General features: G+C 45.4%; 1 protein-coding gene and 1 pseudogene across 2 annotated transcripts in view; both read left to right on the forward strand.

Moving 5' to 3' along the window:
- Positions 1–20,574, forward strand: part of Serac1 (serine active site containing 1) — a 33,961-nt gene extending 13,387 nt beyond the window's left edge. For both annotated transcript variants that reach the window (XM_038338796.1, XM_038338797.1), the window contains 10 exons: positions 273–401; positions 3,216–3,329; positions 4,627–4,789; positions 8,352–8,502; positions 13,683–13,824; positions 14,727–14,821; positions 15,959–16,056; positions 17,063–17,245; positions 18,142–18,285; positions 19,615–20,574. In XM_038338796.1, coding sequence (XP_038194724.1) covers positions 273–401; positions 3,216–3,329; positions 4,627–4,789; positions 8,352–8,502; positions 13,683–13,824; positions 14,727–14,821; positions 15,959–16,056; positions 17,063–17,245; positions 18,142–18,285; positions 19,615–19,751 — 1,356 coding nt within the window. In that variant the 3' untranslated portion in view covers positions 19,752–20,574. The remainder of the gene's footprint in view (positions 1–272; positions 402–3,215; positions 3,330–4,626; positions 4,790–8,351; positions 8,503–13,682; positions 13,825–14,726; positions 14,822–15,958; positions 16,057–17,062; positions 17,246–18,141; positions 18,286–19,614) is intronic.
- Positions 20,575–21,272: 698 nt separating this feature from the next.
- LOC119820450 lies at positions 21,273–22,159 on the forward strand (annotated as a pseudogene).
- Positions 22,160–24,201: the final 2,042 nt, after the last annotated feature.

Here is a 24,201-nt window from a genome sequence, read left to right on the forward strand (position 1 = left end):
ATCATGCGGGTGCTGGAACCAAACCCATATCCTCTGCAAAAGTCGCTAGTGCTCTTATTATTAAGCCATCTTTCTAGCCCTTGTAGTAGGTCTTTAAGTGTGATAGCAGGCAAGGCAACGTAGAACCAGAAATAAATGATTATATACTTTCCACTGTTTATCCTTTTTGCTTACTTTGTGTGTTTCTTGGCTCTGACTCTTGGAGTGTTCTGTTTTTTACCCTCAGTTGTTGAGTTTCTGTCTGAAGACTTTGTTTTTGCCTTTCATTTCAGGATTCCTCCACTGAAGAGGAACTCAGGCATTTGCTGGCTTCTTTACCTCAGACAGAGCTCGACGAGTGTCTCCAGTATTTTACTTCCTTGGCTCTTAGTGAGAGCAGCCAGAGCCTGGCTGCGCAGAAGGTTTGTTAGATCTTATTCAGCAAATGGTTTGAGCGCCCAGCCTTTCCCAGGACACTGCTGGGGCTAGCTTTCAGAATCTCGGTCATTTCCAGTTGTGGACTCTGCACTGTGCACTGGGCTGCGTGGTGTCGGGAATCACAGAGAAAGATAAACATAGGCGTGACTAAGAAAGGTTCTAGTTGTAGGAGGCCTTAACTCAGCTTTTGAGCTCATTTATTGTTTTGTGGGCATGAACTCTGGTGTTGCACTTCCAGAATCAGTAGAGAGGATTAGGGTACAGCTCAGTGATAGAGAGCTTGCCAAGCATGCTCTAGACCTGGGGTTGATCCTCAGCATGTGAGTTGATATGTCTAGGCCTGTGTTCTAACCTGAACTCTAGATTCGATTATCAGCCCCCTCTCCTTGGAATATCGCTAGAATCTTGAATTTAGCAGATCAAACCTGCTTTCCCTTGATCCAGCCCTCACCCTCTGGTCTTTACCTCATTTGCTTAAGTTGCAGCCTGGCCAGCCACTCAGTCCTTCGTGTATGCAGCCCTCAGCAGTTGCTAGCCGGTGCTGGGGAGCACACGTTGAGTCTGTTCACCCTGACCATCTACAGCTCTTAGACATCTCTGCAGCATTGACTTCTGTTTCTTCTTTCACTTCCTCGTTGGTTTTAAAATCTCTTCCAGATTCTTGTATTAGTTCCCTGTTAGGGTGCTGGTTCCCGTCTGTGCTGGTGTTGGCTCTTCTTTGTGGCTGTCTTTCCTTGGCTGTGCCTTTGGACTCCAGCTTCACTCCTGGATAACCTGACCGCTTTCCAGTGAGCTCTGAGCACCATGAAGGATAGATTTGTCCCCATTCAGCAGGGTTTTTCCTCTTTCTTTGAAGGTCTCTTGAAGGAAGGAATTCTGTGGAGGGACACATATATTGTAAGCAAAAATTAAGTAAGAAGAAACAGACAGATAGAGACAGAAGGACAAACAGACACACAGACGTGTGTGGCAGGAATGGGCAGAGACAGTCATAGCACAGTGGGCTGTGTTGTGGATTTTAAAGAAATTTTTATGATTCATAAAGTTGGTGGTATAGTCACAGGGTAAGGTAACCTTTCCCACTCCTACATCATGGTGGACAAGAGCCTACAAAGAGGAGGGACGCAGTCCCTTTGTTAGTGCACACGTGTGGGAAGATGCCTGGTGCCTGTCTGTGACTTCAGGGACATTTAACCACAGGCGGATGTTCTGAACACCAGGGGCACAGCTGCCAGAAACAGCTGTTGCTTGGCAGCCTCGTACCCAGCTCCCTTTGAGGCTGCTCAAGGACCACAGTGGGTCTGATAGTCTTTTTTGGTTAAGACATTTTGTTAGTTTTAAATTGAGGTTTCACACTGAAGGCTGGGGCCAGTGCTTTACATAAAGTAGAATGGAGGCTGTGTGTAGGATTCTCTTCTCCCAGCTCCACCACTCCGTCTGTCTTCTCCCTAACACTTGATGGCAGCTTTTCTATTCCCTCATAGGACGTTTCAAGTCCTACAAGCCCTAAGAAGTCACTTTCTACACTGAACACAGCTGAGGGCCTACGGGCACTTGACATCCTCAGCCCTTGCTCACCTCCTAGGCCTTATGCCGTCTCCAGTTCTAGCACCAAGGTTTCTCTTGATTTCTTTTTTCCCTTAGAGCTCATCTGTCTGTGTCTAATAGCGCTTGAAACATCTTATACATTTTCCTAGCTGCCTGTGGTTTCAGCTCATCTTTCTCGGTGTAGCCAGAGTAATCTTAACACACCTTAGTAAGAACTGCTCTTGTCCCTGCATAAAACCATCCAGAGGCTTCCTCTTCATGTTAAACCAAGCCCTCTATGATTTCTGTTGAAGGCACGCATAGACTATTTACCACTGTGGCTGCCTTCGGGTCGGAACCAAGTTAGCAGAACTGTCCAGTAGACAGTTGCAGGACGGAAAGCCGGTCCAGTGGCACAGGGTGTGAAGGCCGCTGAGTTCTTCACACAGTCCGTGGGCCAGGCTGGGCTGCAGTCTCATCTCATCAGTGTTGGCCGTGCTCCTTGGGAGCACACGGCGCCGTGTGTCAGCACGACTCTGCATACTGGTCATAGCCCTTAGTCTCTAGCAGTCCTTGCCCCTCTATTTTATCATTTAACATATGTGTGTATGTGCACATATGTGTACATGTGTGTACCCAGGTCAATATCAGGCATCTTTGGCTATTTCTTTTCACCTTAATTTTTGAGACGGTGTCTTGTTGAATCTGCAGCTTGACAATTCAGCTAGATGAGCTGGCCAGCAAGCTCCTGGGGTCTGGGTGTGCTCCCTCTCTCATACCCAGAACTGAGGTCACAGATGCACACTGCCTACCTGTTTTTTATGTGGGTGCTGGGGCCTGAACACTACCCCAGCCCCCTAGCTCTACTTAATCTTACATGCGAGCTTCACTTTTAACTGGGAAGGATCAGAAGCCATCATGCCTTTAATATTTTTGTTTGGTAGTGCTTTTCCATTAAAAACTTACTAGTTTTCAGTTGACTCCGCTACCATAATCTGTATGAGTTAGTAAGAGCTGGGGATGACACCAGAGCATTTGGACCAGTGGGTGAGAATTGAGTTTGCAAGGAGAGGACAGGAATGAAGATGGAAAAGGATGTCAGAATTGTCCTGGGAGTCCGCCGATGTGTTTCCTATTCTAATAAACAATAGAGGTGTGCATAGCATCCCCTTTAAGTACCCTGAACGTTTATGTATTTGAAACCCTGATTTGCATGTATTACCCAGGGTTAGCCAGCCGCTGAGTTTGTAAACCCTTTGTCTTAACTTCAGGGAGGACTGTGGTGCTTTGGAGGAAATGGGCTTCCTTATGCGGAAAGCTTTGGAGAAGTTCCCTCAGCCACAGTGGAAATGTTCTGCCTGGAAGCTATAGTAAAGCATTCAGAGGTAAATTGCATTCCAAAATATGACTTTTCATGGTTGCTTGGACACAAATTTGGGAGGGAGAGAGGTGGAGAGGAGGATCTTTGGGGAGTATGCAGTAAATATGACCAAGTACATTATATGCAGGCATGAAATTCTTATTAATAAGAGTATTATATTTAAAAATTCTACTTTTAACTGTTAGATATGATAGAGCACAATACATGACTTTCATTTTTATTACATATTTAATTTTTTTAAAATTTTATTACATTCATTTTTTATATGGATATTTTGTCTGCATGTATGTCTATGTACCATGTGCATGCCTAAGGCCCTTGGAGGCCAGAAAAGGGCATTGGATTCTCTGGAACTGGAGTTACTGTGATGAGCCACTATGTAGGTGCTGGGAATTGAACCTAGATCCTCTGTAGGAGTAGCAACCAGTGCCCTTAACTGCTGAGCCATCTCTCTAGTCCCTTATTACATATTTTAAACAGTTTTTAATTTGTATATAAAGGAAGTAAGCCATTCTATAACATGACATTTATCTTTGATTTATGCTATCTTCTCCTTTGCCCAGATTGTTTTACACACAGCATCAGACGGCTAATGTCCGTAAGATATCTGTGGATTGACAGAATTAGATGGCTAACTCATAAGATATCCGTAGAGAGACAGCATCAGGCTTAGAATTAGACAGAATTAGACAGCTAACTCCATAAGATACTTGTAGAAACACAACCTCAGGTGGCTAACTCCATAAGACATCTGTAGAGAGGAAAGGGAAATACTGAATGGCTATACAGCTGAGTTATAAGTACTGGTGATTTGGAGGTATTTTGGCATGGTGATTGTCACGGTTTGCTTATTTATTAGACAGCATCTTGCTATGTATCCTGTGTAGCTGCATGCCACAATGCCCAGCTATAGTTTGATTTTTAAGTAAACAAAATGGCAAGAAGCCTAGTGGTACCCACAGGTGAAGTATAAACATCACCTGGGGAACATGTTCGACCCAGTGTTCAATTGCCCATGATATTTAAACTAAGCAGATCTGGTGTGGGGTGCAGGAATTGCAACTGCCACTGGCATCCTTCCCCACATCTGCAGAAGCACTGTCCTCGAGGTTCTGAGCTTGCTACTGTAACCTGAGAGCGTTAGACCTGACTGAAATGCATGCCTATGTTTAGTCATCTTTGATTCCCACCTGTAGAATGGAAACGAGGCAGGAGTAAGAGGGACTGCGGCATTGCAGCACAGGAGGGGATGTGGGAACTCACCAGTGCGATGTAACTGGGGCTCTGTTAACTTGTGCTAGATACCCTCACACTGTGACCACATTGAAGCGGGCGGGGGCCTGCAACTGCTGCAGAGGCTCTACCAGCTTCACAAGGACTGCCCCAAAGTACAGAGAAACATCATGAGGATCATTGGAAACATGGCCTTGAACGAGCATCTTCACCCGGCCATAATCCACTCAGGTAACAGCTTTGTGTGTTCTCCCGACACTTTACCTCATGCTACATTAATTTTTCAATAGACTTAAGCCTCTTAGGGTTTTCCTGGGTCCTTTACAGTATGTTGTTTGGGTAGCGACAGGGATTGTTGGGGTTGTCAGTCCACACTGAGGCGTCAGCATGGAGAGCCATCCTAGGTGAGCAGGCTTTGGCATGAAGATCGTTGAACTGTTGATGTGGTTTAGTTAACCAAGAGGCAGACAGTAAAGACCCACTGTAGAACTAATGCTTTTCCTCTGCAGCCTGGTAGCCGCCTGGGAGGAGATGCGCATCTGCCGTCTTCCTTTCTTACCCGCTTTCCTCCTTCCCTCCCTCCTAGCAAGATGAGCTCACGGATTTCTCTTCAAAGAGTTTTTAAGCTTTATAATTTATTACTGTACTTAATAAACCAGTGCTAAATTATGTCATCTTTGGTTAGTGTGGGCCCAGAAAACTGATACACACATTCTACATATGGGTGTGTGTGTATGCGCGCACGCGTGTCTGTACACACCTGTATTAGTTACTTTGTTCTTGCTGCCATAAAATATCATGACCGAGGCACCTTAAGGAAGAAAATGTATTTGACCTACCGTTCCAGGGGATGGGAGTTCGTCATAGCAGGGATGTATTGCTGCAGGAGAAGGAAGCTGAGAGTTTACCCCTGAGCTGGAAGCAGGAAGCAGGGGGCGTGAACTAGATGTGGAACAAGACTATTAACAACCAAAGCCCATGCCCAATGTAGGCATTCTCCGGCAAGACCACACCTCCTAACCCCCACAAACAGTACCACTGGCCCTCAAATATATGAGTCTATGGGGCCATTCTCATTCAGACAACTATAGCACATACGTAAGCATATATACACATATATACACATCCATACTGTCCTGGCTAGTGTTCTGTGTCAGCTTGACACAGTCTAGAGTCACCAGAGAAGAAGTCGCAGTTGAGGAAATGCCTCCATGAGATCCAGTTGTTAGGCATTTTCCATTAGTGCTCAGTGCGGGAGGGCCCAGTCCATGGTAGGTGGTGCCATCCCTGGGCTGCTGGTCCTGGGTTCTATAAGAAGGTAGGGTGAGCAAGCCATGCTAAGCAAGCCAGTAAGCAGCTCCCTTCCATGGCCTCTGCATCAGCTCCTTCCTCTAGGTTCCAGAGTTCCTGTCCTGACTTCCTCCAGTGATGGGCTATGATCTGGAAGTGTAAACCAAATAAACCCTTTCTTCCCTAACTTGTTTTTTGGTCATGGTGTTTTGTTGCAACAACGGTGACCCTAACTAGGACACATAGACATATATTCATACATAAATGAGAAAGACACACATATACCTTTGTACACACATATATTAGAAACTATGAATTGACCCTTAAGTGTCTTTAGATCAACAAATGTTATTATTGTTGCTCTTTTTTTTTAAAATGGGGTCTTACTCTGTAACCCTGCCTGAGACTAAAGGCATGCGTGAATATTTTGGCTGTATATAAGTCTGTGCACCACATACCTGATGCAGTGGAAGCCAGGACCTGGGACTGGAGTTACAGACAATTGTGAGCTGCCTTGGGGGTGCTGGGAATTGAACCTGCTCCTCTGAAAGAGCAGCCAGTGCTCTTAACCACTAATCTGTCTCCTCCACCCCAGACCAGTGGATTTTAATTTTAATAAAATCAAATCCAGAAATCAAAAAACTTTCTGAGAAGCGTGAAATGGCCCAAACATTCACCTTTTAGAACTAACTATGACCTCTGTCACATTCGTGAGTTTTGACAACTCCTAGAAAGTATCAGAGCCACTCTTTGTTTTTTCTTCCCCTTCATAATTGTGTTCATTCCCTCTTTCTCCTCCCACTTCCAGGCTGTCCTTGAACTCACTCTAGCTCCTGATAGTCTTGCCCTCCCTCACTGAGTGAGGGCTCACAGCCATGTGGCACTATTTTTTTTAAATAGTTTTTTAAGGTACAAATTTTTATCACGAGTTTGAGCCTCACTTGTTTGTTTGAGCTATAACAAGATTTCTGATTTGTACATGTTAGAAGCGTGGGCCTTTGGGCAGACCCAGAGAACAGCTGCTAGCATGTTCTGCTGCTGCTCTTTGTTGCAGATGTGCTGAGGATCCATGAGGTTGGGAGGACAGTCCCATTAATAAGAACATATTCTTCTCAAACACTGCCAGATAGATGCCGAGTGTTCTCAGTGCCAGAAAATGGTATGTGCGCGATGCACCCTGAACACGCTTTAGGACAGTATAGTGGCTGGTGAGGTTACTCAGTAGGTAAGGATTCTTGCTGCCAACCCTGATAATGTGAGTTCTGTCCCCAGGACCTACATGGCTGAAGGAGAAAACTGACTCCACAGATTGTCCTGACCTCCAAATGCACCCTGCTCTCACATGCATGCATACAAAGTACAAATCATGTTGTATGCCGCTGCTCTCACACACAATTTTTATTTGCAAAGTAAAATATAAAGTATGCAGTGGGGCCGGAGAGATGGCTAAGCCATTACAGGGCTCATGACCAAAAAAGACAAAAAAGAAATATAGTCAAGAGAAGACGTGAAAACTTCACAGAAGAAAATGAAAGTCACTGTTTCTGTCAGACCACCCGGCCCTCGCTACGGCAGCATCTTTAGTTTTGCTCATTAACTGAAGTTTGGGCCATATTCTGAGGGAAGACGTGCCCAGCTGTGGAATGGGAAAGGACACATGAACGTGCCTCATACGTGTCAGGTGCTGATTGGTGGCACCAGGCTGGGAGAGCATCAGAGCTTTAGTAACTCCACAGCGCATAAGGGGCAGGGACTTGACCCCAAGTCTCTCTGACCTCGAGGTCCGTATTCTACTTTAAGTCATGTGTGTGTGTATACATATGAAATACAAGTAGGTACAGTTCAACCTGCCTTTTTTCAGAGCCCGCTTCCGCTCAATGGCCTCCTGAGGCCATGACCACTGATGAGCTCGGTGTCCTGTGTCTCTCCGGACCTTTGTGTTCTTGTGTCTGTGTGTGCACCCATGCACTTCCATACATATGTATGAAATCATACTGTTATCCATACTTTGTTTCTTTTTAAAATAATTTTTAGAAATAATAGTATTTTTCCTTTCTGGGCTCTAGGTTTGATGAGGATTTTTTATCAAATTCATTAAGAAATAGTTCTCTTATTTGTAGTCAAGGTTGTTGGTATGGTTGCTGTTCTTCATACCAACCCGCTGACTTTGAGAGCGCCCTCCTCAGGGCAGATCCATCATGGCATTTCATCCTCTTTGGACCTCGCCTGTGGTAACTGCCTTGTGTGTTTCATTTTCTCTTAGGAAGAGGCCTCTTGCACACTTCCCTACTTAAGCTCCCTCAGAGGGTCTGGTTGAGGTATCACAGCTCTGTGCTGTGGGACTAAGAGGTTCTTAGTACACAATCAAGCTGGGGTGTTTCCACTTCCCCACCCAGGCGGACACTTGAGACTGGCCTCCCTCTAGCCTGTTGAACCTGAAGCCTCTCTCTACAGTCTGAGACTGGTTTGCACCATTGCTCAGGATATCTGTTCTCTTCCTCAGGCTGGGTTTCTATAATGGCAGAAGCTTTGAAATCCTTCCACATCATGGAGGCCTCCCATGCTGCCAGAACCCTGGCCAATCTAGACCGAGAAACTGTGCGTGAGAAATACCAGGATGGGGTGTACGTGCTCCATCCCCAGTGTCGGACAAGGTGAGCATCACGTGGACTTAAATGATCTTTCTTTTAACTGGAAAGGGGTTTTATTTGCAATTGAGGTAGAAGGAAAGACTTCAAGAGAAATCCAAAGAAAGTCATAGCACGCATCTCTGCGGGCTAACCATCCCTCTTCCTTCTCTGTCTCCAGCCTAGCTATGTGCTCAGGACGAGGGAGGAGCTGTGCAAGGAAGGTTCCCACAAAGCAGCCCCCCAGTCATTGCAGCCCAGACCTTCCCCAGAGCCAGATAAGGAAGAATGGAGAGCCCCAGGGACAGGACCCCCTGAGGGGCCTTCTTGCCCACATGGCTCCTTCACTAGTGGCATTTTTAAAATCAGTCTGGGGATTAGGATATTTCTTTCAACCAAACTCCAAGTCTCTTCTCAGAGGAAACTAAAAATGGCAGTCGGTTCCTCCATCTCCACCAGCTCCCTCAGTCTGACTGCAGGAGGTGCTGTAGAGGCAGGTGACAGCAGCCAGTGGCAGGGTCCCTCCCGCTGCCCTACAACTGTCAGAGCCTGGCTCTTATGCCCATCAGTTTGGGGGGCTTGTCCCACAACACCCCTTTCTGGGGGGGGCTGCATTCCACTCTTCATGTGGGGGTGAGGCCGGATGAGAGGCCAGGGCCCCAGGAACAGGGCCAGTGCATTGTGTTGGAGGAGCCAGGATGAGCAAGTACCCACATCACGGAAGACCTGACAGATTCAGAGACTCAAGGCCACTGAAGGTAGCTGTCTAGCCATCACTGGGATCCAGGGTCCCCTTACGGAAGATCCTTTTTTAAAAAAAGCCTCTGCAAAAAGAAAAATGGATTTCTTGGTTCACTCTGACTGGCAGATAAACGGTTGTGATGACCGCTGCAGTCCCAGCTCCAACTCCAAAAGGCAGAGTTAAGTGTGGGTGAAGGTGGCTCAGGCTTCATGTTACCTGGGATAATATGTCCAAAGTCAGCTTCTTATGGCAACAAAACAAGAACAGAGTCACAAGTACATACATACCCAACATTCTGGTGGGAGCATCAGGTGGGTGAGGAATAGAAAAGCAGGGAAAACTCCAGAACAAGTTCACCATTACCTGGTGACATTTTAGCTTTTGATTGGTGGAAGCATTAGGGCCTGTTTGGAGGCCTTCAAATCAAATCAAACCATTAGTTTTTTTTTTCCCTCATACTTTAAAAACATTCTTTCTGTAAAAACAAAAACCAAAGAAAAAACAAACAAATGCATTTGTTTTTTAAAAGTATCCACAAAAGATGGAAAAAGGAAAGCTGAAGATGAGCCCTCAGAGTTGTAAGGGGGGAGTTTTGTTCTTGTTTAGGGTTCATAAGCAGAAGGAGAAAGCCCAGCAAAGAAAACTGAGGTCCTCAGGTTTAAAGGTCGGTTTGGTTACGGAGGAACTGAAGCTGTGCTCTCTCAGCTGCCTTGTTCTTTGTCACAGGAAGTTTATTCCTGTAACTGGGAAGTTGGGTTTTAGTTGTGTGTCTGTCAGGATGTTTCTAGCCTGCAACTGAGGGAGCGTGGCCACACACCTGTGCTCTCTAACCTTCACCTGCTGCACACCTTGGGTCTCGCTGCCATTTGCCAGGGTGGATAAACTCTTTAGGACAGCATCTTATTTTAGCATACAGATCCTCACGTCAAAGAATTACCTTTGGTTTCAGCCTTATTTTAACCAAAAACTAATTTAACATTTTATCCTTATTTCTCATACTTGATGGTTCCTTTATGCCTTATTTTTCTTAAAAAAAAATTAAAAAGTAAAAACCTTTTGAGGTTAGAAAACCATTTTCTTGACATGTAAACTAGTTAATTAGCAAACACTCGAAGTCCAAATGCCAGATGTACTGCCTTTGCTGAAAAGCATGGTCTTCCTTTTGGATCCACAAGGCGACCAGAAGGCTAAAGTCTGGCATCTCTGCCTTCACTGTGTCTCCTTCCTCTGGGCCAGACTCTTGCCCTCTTAGGCCTGTTAATGCTCATTCGGGAGCCTACCCAAATGACCTCATCCCCTTCTGTGCGTGAAGGCATTGTGTGTGTGCCCATGTGCTAGTGTCCTAAGCTTACAGTCACCGTGCACTCAGAGGACAGCAGAGCCCTGGGGGCCACCTAGATGAGAATGGTCATCCCTGAGGGTGGGGCTGTACTGTGGAGTCTGAGTAACCACCTCCTGAACTGGTGTCTCCTCAAGTAACAAGAACTTAGACCGCCTGCCTTATAGACTTCAAACTCAGTCAGTGATCAGGACCACACCTTGGCCAAGATGCTTTAGTTTGTAAACTTCTTGTCTCTTGGTCCCAGATTTTGTTTAACGCTCACATCAGTACACGACTGATGGGCTTTGGGGTGCAGGAGTCCTTCACTAGTCCTTCCCAGTGCTGCAGAGGGAATGTTGGTGTCACACAAGGAGCAGTGGCTGTGCCTGGCTTGGTGGCGCTCCTGGAGCTCAAGCTTTTGTCCCGAAATCCCCATCCCATGATAAACTAAAAGGCATTGGAGCTAATCTGGGGTGACCACTTCCTTGAGCTAATTTGAACTGAATGCATCATGTATGTATACCATGTATCTAAATAGTACACTGAAGTGTCTACATTGGTAAATAAAGATGATACAGCCTTTATGTTAAAACTTAAAGTCAATTTACTAGTTTAATAAGAGGCGAGAATCTTAAATTTTCAACAAAATGAATTAGAATCGCTCTTGGTTAAACTCTGAAATCTTATTCTTGCCATTTTCTTAAGCAAACCTCATTGTTACCTAGATTTCAAGTCTATCTTCTGTATTTTCTTAGTTTCATTTCAGCTTCATAATGAAATTCTTACATATTTATGCTGTAGGGAGGATGGACTTGAGATAGCAGCCTTCCTGGGCTCAGAGAGAGCCCTAAAACCTGGATAGCTAGACCAAGAGACAAAAACCTCCTTATTGTAGTCTCAAAGGATAAGAACTGTATTGGCTGGTTTTGTGTGTCAGCTTGACAAGCTAGAGCCATGAGAGAAGGAGCCTCAATTGAGAAAATGCCTCCATAAGATCTAGCTATAAGACATTTTCTTAATCAGTGATCGGTAGAGGAGGAACCAGCCCATTGTGGGTGGTGCCATCTCTGCGAAGTTGGTCTTGAGTTCTATAAGAAAGCAGGCTGAGGAAGCCATAAGGAACAAGCCAATAAGCAGTACCCTCCATGCCCTCTGCATCAGCTCCTGCCTCCAGATTCCCACCCTGCTTGAAATTTTTGTCCTGACTTCCTCCAGTGATGGGCTATGGTCTAGACGTATAAACTGAATAAACCCTTCCCCTTTGTGTTGTGTTTCATTGCAGCAATAGAAACCCTAAGACAGGAACCAACCAACAAAACTCATGCACAGCAATTACCTGAAATTAGCAGTTACTATGAACACAGAACACATACCACAATTACACTAAACCAGAACACACCCAGTATAAACCACACAGAAAATGTCCCCATGTGTGTGAGATGTAAGAGGAGCCTGAGGAAAGACACAGTGGTCGAGAGGTGGTGATGCCTCATACACAGACTTGTGTGAACATCTCTGGCTGTTTAGGAGCTCTCAGCAGGGAGGGAGGAGACTCCCTTGCTCATGGAAATGTCAAGTCTGAACACCCTGTTCTTTCGTGGGTCAGTGAAGCAATCAGTAATTCTGAAAGCTCAGGTCAGTCTTTGTTCCAACTGGAATCTAGGAAGGGCAGGCACTGTCTGGACCCTTCTCTTTTTAGCTCACCTCATCTTCTATTCCTCTTGTGGGTCACTAGAGTGAGGAGTTATAAAGGGGAGGAAACATGGTCAGAGGAGGGGAAGAAGCTAGAGTCTTCAGGGCTCATCTAGGATTTTGATACAGCCTCCAAAATTTTCCTATTTTTTAACATCTTTTAGAAAAATTGGTAGTTTCCAAAACTCTCATAGGTTTATTCTTTTTTTTTTTTTTTTTTTTCGAGACAGGGTTTCCCTGTAGTTTCTAGAGCCTGTCCTGGAACTAGCTCTTGTAGACCAGGCTGGCCTCGAACTCAGAGATCTGCCTGCCTCTGCCTCCCGAGTGCTGGGATTAAAGGCGTGCGCCACCACCGCCCAGCTCATAGGTTTATTCTAAATTAGCAATTTTATTACTTATGATTTTTACTTCTGCCCTAGGACTTTTAGTGTATACACACACACACACATACACACACACGAACTTTGGAATGTCAAATGATTCCCATGTTTTTTCTTTTTCTTTTTCTTTTATTTTTATTTTTGAGACAGGATTTCCCTGTAGTTTTAGAGCCTGTCCTGGAACTAGCTCTTGTAGACCAGGCTGGCCTTGAACTCACAGAGATCCACCTGCTTCTGCCTTCTGAGTGCTGGGATTAAAGGTATGGACCGCCACCGCTGGTTCCCATGTTTTTTAAATTAATGTAAGTACTAAACATTAAGCCAGCTGGAGTACAAAATGATAGTTTTCTATAAATATTTTCTCTTTCGTTGCATTTCTGTTCCTCATTTTAGTCTTTTTCCCTCTTCCCTGAACATGGTAACCTTCTATGCTAGCTGGTGGGATTTGAGTTTGGATGAGATTTACAGGCTTCCGGGAGCAGCTCCCTTTCATCTCTTCTGAGGTTGAGTCTTCCCATTCTGACTCTGGTTTGTCCTGCCTGCTATGACAGTGTGAGGGAGGTCAAGGTACTGGGTGAGCCACCCTCATGTGTGTCTTTCTGGCTGAGTCAGTAAGTTTCCTTCCAACCCTGGAATGAGGTGTGCTGTCTCAGGTTTCCTTATGAGGCCACTGCATGTCTCCATAGGTCCTTGACATTTCTCATGTGCAATGACTGCCATTATATTAGCATATCTTGTCTAATTTCTTAGATGCCTTAGTCAGTTTGTGGAATCCTTTCATAGACTCATTTAGAGGGTAGCCTCGTGATGACATCGCTCACATGTGGATCACAGTTCACTATAGTTGCTCTGTTGGTCTGCCGGGCTAAATGCCTCTTTCCACTGAAGGAACAAGGAGTGCTGTCTTTGTCACATCCCAGCATTCCTCAGTAGCCCATGCTGATAGCGTTTGCCCTAATTCAGTCTCCTCTGTGTCACTCAGCCTGCCTTAGCCCTCCAGGGAGTGCCGCGGAGCTTGTCATAGTAGTAATGCATTTACTCTGCTTCTTTTTAAAACTCTCTTCCCTCTTAGTCAGCCCATTAAAGCCGATGTCCTTTTTATTCATGGCCTGATGGGAGCAGCATTTAAAACCTGGCGCCAGCAGGACAGTGAACGGGTTCTACTGGAAAATGTTTTGGTGGATGAGGACAGGTACACCACGTGCTGGCCCAAGGTAAGGAGCCATGGCTGTGACTGTCACCCATGCTCTAGCACCGGCACTGCCGACGCTGCACTGTGCCTTCATTGTCTTGTGCCACTGGGATTTCTCCCGTGCTGCTCTTCTTTCCCTTGGAGACACCTGTAGGATATTACATCAGCAGCTGGGCTTATGACCCTGTGTTGTGTACTTTCTGTTTAGGGTATATTCTGTGACTCCCAAATAATATTCCGTGAGTGATAAGATAAGAGTGTAATAATTCACTTTGCTTCATAATCTAAAAGATAATACAGCCATAATTTACTTGTACTAGCCAGCTTTATGACCTTAATTATAAAGGTAGAAAGATTTGGATAACGTAATCTCCTTTGCAACTCTTTGATTTCTTTTTCCTCCGAAGAGCCACAGCTCCAGAATGAGTTCATGGGGTGAAATTGCAAAGTCCGTGAAGAAGGATGCTATGTATGAGTGGTTTCCAGGGCTGTGCTCCCACCCACTTCCTAAGGAAGACTAGCATGCTCTTCTCTCCATTGGTGAAATCTGGGGATGGTAGCCTCCAGCTCCCAGAAACAAACACAGTTGGCATTAGTCTCCAACTCTCAGGCCTCAGTGTATTACAACAGAAAATACTGTCTGTTCTGAGACAATAGTTTTCTGCTAACGGCTGAAAGCTTCCAGAACAAGTCTTGATTTTGGCAAATTAACAATGTTCTCATACCTTCACTTGCCTTTGTTATAAATATTGATGGCATTTTATGACTTACCAGCATCTCCCAGCTTGCATCTCACCTCTAGTGTATCCCAGTGTCCTCTGTACTGTCTGTTGCAGGAGGCCTTGGGTTGCACAGAGCAATTACTAGGAAGTAACCGGATGGGGAAATGCATGCATATGCTCACGAACCTTTTGTTTTCCCTAGACTTGGCTAGCAAAAGATTGTCCCGCACTTCGCATTATATCTGTGGAGTATGACACCAGCCTCAGTGACTGGAGAGCGCGGTGCCCCATGGAGAGGTAACATTAGAGGGCATACTAGATGCTCAGACGGGAGGGCCCAGGCCACAGCGGGTCCTCTGCCATTACAGGCAGGTTTATCTTTCCAACGTTGGGAATTGAGCACAGGTGTTTGCATGTTGGCAGACACTCCAGTCGCTGCCATTGTTGTCTTCCTTCCAGGCATTTGCTTGCAATAAGTAATAAGGAGAAAGATGAGACAGCACTGTGCTGAGCTCCTGACCTGGCTCACGTAACTGTAGCGGTATAGGACCCCAAGTCTCTGTCACAGTCTTCACTTCTGCTGAGTAAAACTCACAGTTCTTGTGTCCTCACGACCGTCCTGGCTGAGGGCAGGAGAAAGATGCCACACAGTTTTGGCCTGTGTCCCTTCTGTGTCCTAAGGAGCAGCGAGTGCCTTCCTGGGGTCCAGGACCTAGATAGCTGAGTCCCAGCCCGGCTCACTGTGCAGTGTAGGCAAGTCATCCAGGGTCTGTGCCGCTTTCTCTCAGAGCAGACTAGTTGGTGACACAGCATGGTGTTTGATGAGCGGATCCCACATGGGTGCCAACAGAGGGGCCCCCAGCCCACCTTTGTCTCCCAGAGGAGCACTGGGGAACCTTTGTTCTCAAACAAAAGGTGTTAGAGTTGAAGAGAATGAAACCAGCAGGCTGCAGAGCTTGAAGTCAAGTTCCCTTGTGATCTGAAATCACTCACTCGAAGTCTGATGATCATTTTCTAGTGTTTAGTGCATGAATGCAGCTGTGAAGGCTTGATGTCCATGGCATAAACAAAGTAGGGATGGGCTCAGTCGAGTCTCTGAGACATTTTATTGTCAAGCTATGGATGAAAGGGGATTTTTGTCTCCCATACTTAAGTATTTAGGGCAGCAGGGATGAGACCCATGTTCAACCTGTAAAAATTGCCAGATCCATTTGATATTCAAATAATGTGTGCTTAGTGTATGAGTGGCCTGTTGTGGGCTTAGATAGTCCTATTATTAATAAGTTTCAGATAGAGAATAAAATTGGCATAGTCTGCACTCCAGAGTGTCAGCCAGTAGCACTGAACAAGCAAACGTTCTTGTCTTAGAAAGCTAGGTAGCAAGATTTGGAGGATGGTGCCTCCCGTCATGCTTGCTGTTTTCGTTTTGTTCAGAAAGTCCATTGCATTCAGAAGCAACGAACTTCTTAGCAAGCTCAGAGCTGCTGGTGTTGGGGATAGGCCAATGATTTGGATATCACATAGCATGGGAGGTAAGGATGGTTTCATCTTCATAGAGTGACCATCATGAGGTGGTTGTCAAGGTTGCAGCCAACTCAAAGTTCCGCATCTGTCTGTTACTTAACTAGTCTCCCCACCCCAAGTTAATGTTTTAGCTAAACGTTTTAAAGTTACTACTCTCCTTCCATGCTATTTGTTTTTATAGAAGGGGACATCCCTTCTAGAGGGCATGGACATCCCATGGGAGGGCATGGATTGATAACTTGGTGGTTTCATTTGGTCATTATGAGTCAGCGTCATTACTGTGGGCTGTTGATTAGTTAGACTCAGTTAAGCTAGCATTCCCGGGGGCTTTGGGAGCTTCCCTTTCTTCCCATCCATGCCTTTTCCACATTGTCAGCTCTGCTGTTGCCTGGCTGCTGAGTTGTGGCCGTAGTTTCCCTGTGCCTGGCTGCTGTGCGTGGGGGCCTGCCCTTACTTTAGCTGCCTGCCTTACTGCTGCCCTCCCGCAAACCAGCTCTCAGCTTTCCCCATGGCCTTACTTAAGGTCCTTGCCTACCTAGGCTAACAAACTGTCTGATTGTGACTTAGCAAAAAGCCATGCTCAGCCTGAGAAAGGTGCATGTAACGCTTCTGCTTCTCAAAAAGTCCAGTCACCGTCCCTGGTGTCTTTTATTCCCTGGTCAGGGGACTTGGTTAGGCGTTCATGGGTGCCTTTCCCATAGCAGCTGCTTTTCCTTGGCAGGACCTGTGACTGCACTGCAGCGCTCTCCCGGGTGGGTTTGAGTGGCCAGGCACCTGGCTTACGCAGGGCCGGACTTTCCTCACCGAGGCAGTGGAGTCTGCGAGAGAAGGGTCTGCACCACAAAGCTGTCTGCGGACTGTTTGTAGACTCATACTCATAATTCTATGTAGTATCATTATTATAAAGGCTTTTTTGCATAAAGGAAATTATTGGAATTTTAGCACATTTCTGTCTTGTTCTGTTGGAATAAAAGGAAGGAAACCACTTACACTCTCTCTCTTCACCGTGGCTAGGTCTTCTTGTCAAAAAGATGTTGTTGGAAGCCTCTAAGAAGCCAGAACTGAGTGCTATCATAAACAATACCAGAGGAATGATTTTTTACAGTGTCCCTCACCACGGATCACATTTGGCCGAATACTCGGTTAATATCCGATATCTTCTCTTTCCTTCTTTGGAAGTCAAAGAGCTCAGCAAGGGTAAATAAAGCTCTCTGTTGTGAGGGGGATTGGAAAGGGGAAAACAGTGTCTTCCTTAAATATACTCCCTTGTTTTTAAATCCACATACAGCTGTTAGCTTGGGTTTGTTTTCCTTTGATAGCTCTTTTTTGTTTTGACCGACTATCTACTCAACCATAACCATATTTTTTATGTTATTTCAAGTATTCAAACTTAGACAGATTATGGTTTTTCTTCCAAGCTAGTAAACTGCCTTTTTCCATGAGTTTGGAAAATCATCAGCTGTCAAAACATGCGCAAACTCTGGAGACACTGTTGTGAGCTCAGTGTGTACTTGTCATCAACACCAATTCTAGCCATGATGACATGATTTGTCCTAGAGAATGCTGTGTGCACGGAAGAATGTGTACTCTGCCGCTCTGGACAGAACGTCCTAAGAATCCAAGTTAGGCCCAGTCACTGGGTGTTGTTTTTCAGCTACTTCTCAGGATGACCCTAGCGTAGTGGAAAGTAGGGTCTGGATGCCTCCAGCTGTTACTATATTGATCTGTCTCTGCACTTAGGTCTAATATGTGTTTTACATGATTGAGTGGTTCCATGTTGGATGCATGCATATATAATCATTACATGTTTTTTTTTGCTGAACTGATCTTCCTATCTTAAATGATCCAGTTAACTAAAAATCTCTCAGATGCCCAGCAGTTTGGGTTTTTGGTTAATTCCATGTATAGTCAAGTTGACAACCAAGAATAGCCATCCCCCCAGGCTATGCAGCAAACCCTTCCCTGTTGAGCTTCTCTGCTGCCTGAGCTGGCTGTGAGTCAGAATTTTAACATCTTCCGAGTTAGAGATGAATGCCTTTTGTCCTTAGCTGAGCGATCGGGCTTGTCACAGTCTCACTCTGTGTGCTTCACAGATTCTCCTGCACTTAAGACGCTACAGGATGACTTTGTGGAGTTTGCAAAAGACAAGAACTTCCAGGTGTTGAATTTTGTAGAAACACAACCAACGTTTATCGGCAGCATGATTAAGCTACATGTCGTGCCCGTGGAGTCAGCAGGTACTCACTCTGAAGGCATGTGGCTATTGGATGCCTACTTGATGGGACCCAGCATTTAGTAGATGCCAGTTTTTATATCTAGTGTCTTGGGGATATATAGGAGAACGTATAAAAATCCAGAGTCTTAAGTTCATTATACTTTTAGCATCAGATTGAAATCCCTGTACGAGCATACAGCCTGAGCCTCTGTAGACCAGATGCCAGCTAGTTGGCAGGCTCTAAGGCACCAGCGGTAGTACCTGCATTAAGGAGACGATCAAGCACTTCTCTAGGCTGGAATAAAAGGGGCATGTGTTCAGCAAATTGATAGCTGCAGAGAAACCTTAAACCGATAATAAATGTAAAAGTATTAGTACATCTAGGCTATAAAAGTTTGGAAATTTTGGTGATGGGAGGTGTGCAGGGAATATTCAAGCAGGAAATAATTTAGAAGAAGAACCTAGTGCTAAAGTATGAGCAGAGGGCAGATGGGAGTAACGCCTCCTGCTAGTGGAGACTCTGCTTCCACTCTCCTTAGAGCCTCCCGACTGACTGCATCTCTCAGCTTGAGGATCATCTCTTGGGACTCCTTTCTGAGGCTGGCTTAGGTCCTCTCCTGAGAGCTCATGGCAATGGCAAGCTCTTAGCGACCAGGGACAGCTTGTCTCAGCAATGACTCCTAGGGGGCACCAGGGACAGTGTGCTCGCCTCAGCCAGGACCGAGGTGCATACTGAGATGAGCTTTGTCCTCATCTCAGTATACTCCACAGGAAACGGGAAGAGCCCCAAGGTCCTATCTTTAGAGACTCTAGCAGAATCCTAGGCCGAGGCTTAGCAAAGCAGCTACATGAAGATTTCCAAGCATGGCTGCCAGATGTCTAAAGCAACCTTAGAAATGTAAAGCAGCCACAGAGCCAGCCTCCTGAGCAGCTGCTTGTAGCACCATAGCTTTGTCCCTGTAATTCTGACTGTCCTCTTTATTGCCCTCCTCCCTCTGCTTAGTGGTGACTCATTGGCATCTCTTGTTACCTGCATCCAGGTGGACTTTTCAGACTGAAACACAGATACCCTTTCTGGTCCCCCAAGAAATCAAATATTGAAGTACTAAATTCTGTTCATCCTTTCCCCCTCCACACACACACACACACACACACACACACACACACAATGATTTGTGTCAGCCTGCAGGCCCAGGGTCGTCTCTGCAGGGCCAGTGCTCAGGCTCTGCTTGGACGCACACGGAAACTGGAGGAAAAATAGAAACTGAGACTTCACTTACTGGGTAGAGTTGAGTTCCGCTCAGGTGAACTTGGCTTCCCTTTGCTTTACTGACACTTCTGCTTTCTTCAGACTTAGGTATTGGGGATCTAATTCCTGTGGATGTCAACCACCTGAACATCTGTAAGCCGAAGACAAAGGATGCATTTTTGTATCAGCGCACCCTACAGTTTATCCGCGAAACCTTAGCCAGAGACCTTGAGCAGTGACAGCTGCCGTCTTCCGTCCTCGGTGTGAATACAGTACAGGAGCCGTGCTACTCTCCTCTTCTTAGGCTCCATGTGGTTCTCTGCAGTCACGTGGCAGCCTGGTCTGCCAGTGTGCAGACAGCAGAAGGTGGCTTTTCACAGAGTGCTGGGACAGAGCCACTGTGACCAGAGCGCCTGTTCACCTAGACCATCCTAGATCATCCCAGAGCCCTGACAGGCCACTCAGCGTACCACGAACGTGCCGTTTGGAGAGAACAAGCTAGAACTTACAGAGGCAGTATTTGTCGTGTGTGCCATGGGCTATAAGTTCTAGTGCCAGTTTTTAACCATTAATGTGTCAGCTACATATTTGGCACTCCCTCTGCTCGCACACCGGTGTATGTGTGGTCAGTCTTGCACGCTTCTGTTTTTCCTTGTTACTGAGAACAGTCTTTTTTTTTCCTAAAAATTCTTTCTAGGCTGTTTTACCTAGTTCTGCAGTAATGTGCTCTGAATACAGATAGAGTAAGGATCAACATATGAAAATGACTATGTGAAGCTGTCAGGTACACTAACCGGGCGCTATCAGGACTCCGATCCTCCGGCTACGAAAGGAACAGCTTTCTTTTGTGTTCCCTTTAGAGGTACTTCCGGCATGGGAAAGTAGGAAGTCATGCTCATGGACTTTTTTTGTGTTTGAGTAATAGCATTATTGACATGAAATTCATTTCTTCTTTTTTAAATTTTTTTGGTTTGTGGTGCTAGGCTCACACCCAGACATTGTGCATGCTAGCCAAGTACTCTGCCAGTAAACTACGCCCTCAGCCCCCAGTTTTCCATGTCACTGATGTTTGGTTTATTCAGTTACCAGCGACCACCGCTGTCCAACTTTAGACTATCCTATCATCCTCAGAGAAGCTCACTGAGCAGCCATTTCCTCTCTCTGTCCCAACCCCCTGGTAAACACTAACATACTTTCCATCTTTGTGGATTTGTCTAACTATGCCTTCACTTTGTTGATCTTAGCATGATGAAAATCTTGCATTGGTTCTTTCCTGTTTCTGTTTCCTCACTGCCATGAGGTGAGCAGTTTGGCTAATCCTACCATTCTGCCATGTGGCCCTGACTCACTCAGTGGGACCAGTGACCACTACTGAAACCATGAGCCAAAGTAACTCTTTCTTCCCTGAGCTCTGCTGCCCAGGTGTTTGTCATAGCAGCAAAGGGGAATACAGTTTTGCTCTAAAACAGATCTAAAAAGAGCCATCCAGTGTGTCGCTAAATCATTGTTGCTGTTTTTCCGACAAGTTAGCATTTTTCCTGTTTACATGATGGAAAGGCCATTTATCATACGTGTAGATGAAGTTTATCATATGCAAGACCAAGGGGGAAAGAAACGCAGGCTGGGCTGTGGTGGCACACGCCTTTAATCCCAGAACTCGGGAGGCAGAAGCAGGTGAATCCTTGTGAGTTCGAGGCCAGCCTGGTCTACAAGAGCTAGTTCCAGGATAGCTAGGACTGTTACACAGGGAAACCCTGTCTTGAAAAACCAAAAAAAAAAAAAAAAAAAAAAAAAAGAAATGCTATACATTCAATTGCTAGGGCAGGACAAAGCAAATCCAGCACTGGCTGAAGATGCCCTTCTAAGGCAATAGAACCTGAATAAAGAAGTGGTTGAAAGAAACAAATGGGTACAAGAATGTAATTAAAAAGCAGCAGCAAGTGGGGCGGCGAGTGGCCAGCGTGCTTTGAGCGCTTGGAGCGAAGCGCTGCCTGGCGGCCCTTGGCTGCCCAAACCCCTGCCCGCACACACCCCCGCCAAGCCAGTGGAGGAGTGAAGATGGTGGGCCGCAACAATGCCATCGCCGTGTGTCCTCTTCATCAGCTACTGCATCTACTTCGACCGAAAAAGGCGGAGCGACCCCAACTTCAAGAACAGGTTGCGAGAACGAAGAAAGAAACAAGCTTGCTAAGGAGAGAGCTGGGCTTTCAAAGTTACCTGCCTTAGAAGATGCTGAAGCTGTTCAGAGATTCTTCCCTGAAGAGATACAGCTTGGTGAAGAGTTATTAGCACAAGGTGACTATGAGAACGGTGTAGACTACCTGACAAATTGCAATCGCTGTGTGTGGGCAGCCTCAGCAGCTGCTGCAAGCGTTACAGCAGACTCTTCCACCACCAGTGTTTCAGATGCTTCTGACCAAGCTTCCAACCATTAGTCAGAGAATTGTAAGTGCTCAGAGCTTGGCTGAAGATGATGTGGAATGAGCCAGATATCAACACTATAAAATCTGTTAAAAATGATTTAACCATTAGCTTGGAAGCTGCTCGGCTCTGGGGGAATAAGGGCAAATGTGCTTGTCATGAACTGCCCTACACTGAAGTCTACCAAAGTGAATGTGTACTTTGAGTAGATCCATTGTCTGTTCTATTTATTTTTTCCAGTGAAAAGTATTTTGATAGGACTTTTCATATTATAAATACAGAGTTAACCAAAAAAAAAAAAAAGCAGCAAATTAAAGACTGCACAAATGAATATCCCACTAGCACAGGGGCGGCTGAATGTGGACAGAAGCGCAGGCTGCAGGAGGACAATTAACTGATACTAACTAGAAGCAAGCTATTCTCTGCAGGGCAGGCACTGGCAGCGCCGGCATGGCCTGTGTGCCTTTAGTGACTAAGGAAGGCACACAGAATGAATGAAAATACTGTGCTCCAAATGCAAACAGATCCCTGGAAAACAAGTAACCGCACTACCAGTGTTAGCAACATTGGTAATAACATTAGTAATAAGGAAGGGAGGAATTACATTCTCAGCTCAGTTGCTCTTGAATGAATATCCGTGTAATGAACAGATGTGGTCAGGCTGCAGGAGCATAGTGTTGACGGGGTTACCGTTAGCTCCAGCTTGAGTTTACATAGGTTCATTATGTATGGTGCGATGGCATGGAACACAGTCTGGTATTTTGTCATACATGCACATAGATTTCTAGAATAATGGTAATTTATGGGTACATTTGGGGTAAGCCAACCCACAACTAAAAATATGTTGGTGCAATCATTAAATATATACATTTATATATACATCATGTATATGGGCTATATACATGATGTCATATGTTTAATTCCAACAGGGAGATCTGCGTTCAAACCAATCTGATTTACATAGCAGGTTCCAGGCCAACCATGGCTATGTAGTGAGTCCTTGTCTCAAAACAAAATCCTGAAAATGACCACAAACTGTAAACTTTAAAAGGTATGTGTGCACCACTTGGGAGGCTGAGGCAGGAGGATAGCTAGTTCTGGGCCAGTCTGAGCTACAGAGTTTGATCCTAATTTAGAAAAACAAACCCAAACTCCCAACCCTCTCCAAAAACGGTGTCTAAGTCATCTTCTCTCTTCACACGAGTAAAATTAGATCTAAAATGCAAAAAAAAAAAAAAAAAAAAAAAACCAAAAAACCTTTACTTGTAAATGCTCACTCATTTTCCTTGGGTCAAATAAAAATAAAAAGCAAAATTACAATTGAGCAGTTAATAACAAGGAGAATAATTCGTGGTAAAAATCAAAGGTGAAGCCAGGCTTTGTAGGTTTGCAAGTTTATCTTTTATACATGAGAAACTGAAGCAATGGAACACAGTGCTTCTTTAAAATTAGAAAAATTTAAATGCAGAAAAAGGAAACAGTTGAAAGAAATTAAAATGCAGAAAAAGCAATTGGGAGAAAATGTTTATAAAAGACTTTAATCTAAAATACACAACTTTTAAAGCTCAGCAGTAAGGAAACGAAGCCCCTGGCCCGGGACACAGACAGACTTGTCACCAAAGACACACTCAGAGGCGTATGAAGGCGATCATAACCACATGCCGTCATCAAGAAAGGTACAGTGTACACCAGAACAGTCGAAATCCCAGACAGTGCCAAGTATGGACAAGGAGGCAGAGCCACGGGGACTGAGTTGTGAGACAGGAATGTGATCTGATGCCACTGCACTGGGAATCATTCGGTCCCTGAGGAAACACATTCTCAGCTTTGGTGTGTAACCAGGTGACCAGAAAGTCGATGCCCACACAACACCCTGCACCTTGATGTTTACGGCAGCTCCACCCACACATTGACAATGCTTGGGAGCCTCCAAGATCTCCTTCAGTTAGCAGAAGCTCAGTACTAAACAGAAATGTGCTGGCAGCCTAATGAAACAGCAGGAAGAGCCCTCACACTCCCTCGCTGGGTTAAAAGAAGCTGGTATGGAAAAGCCACATACTGTATGACGGCTAACCCGGCATTCTGCAAAGAGCAGCAACAGAGATAAGGGTGGGTTCCTAGGAACTGGGGTTGGGAGATGCATAGGAGCAAGGTCCAAGTCACCATACCTTAGAATGTACAGCACAGAGAAGCCTAACGTGGAGCCAGGGCCATCAGAGGTAATGGCATCAGGTGTAGCTTTATTGGCTGCAGCTGTCATGGTGCACG

This window comes from Arvicola amphibius, chromosome 8, assembly GCF_903992535.2.
Source record: "Arvicola amphibius chromosome 8, mArvAmp1.2, whole genome shotgun sequence".
In the NCBI taxonomy this organism is placed as follows: Eukaryota; Metazoa; Chordata; class Mammalia; order Rodentia; family Cricetidae; genus Arvicola; species Arvicola amphibius.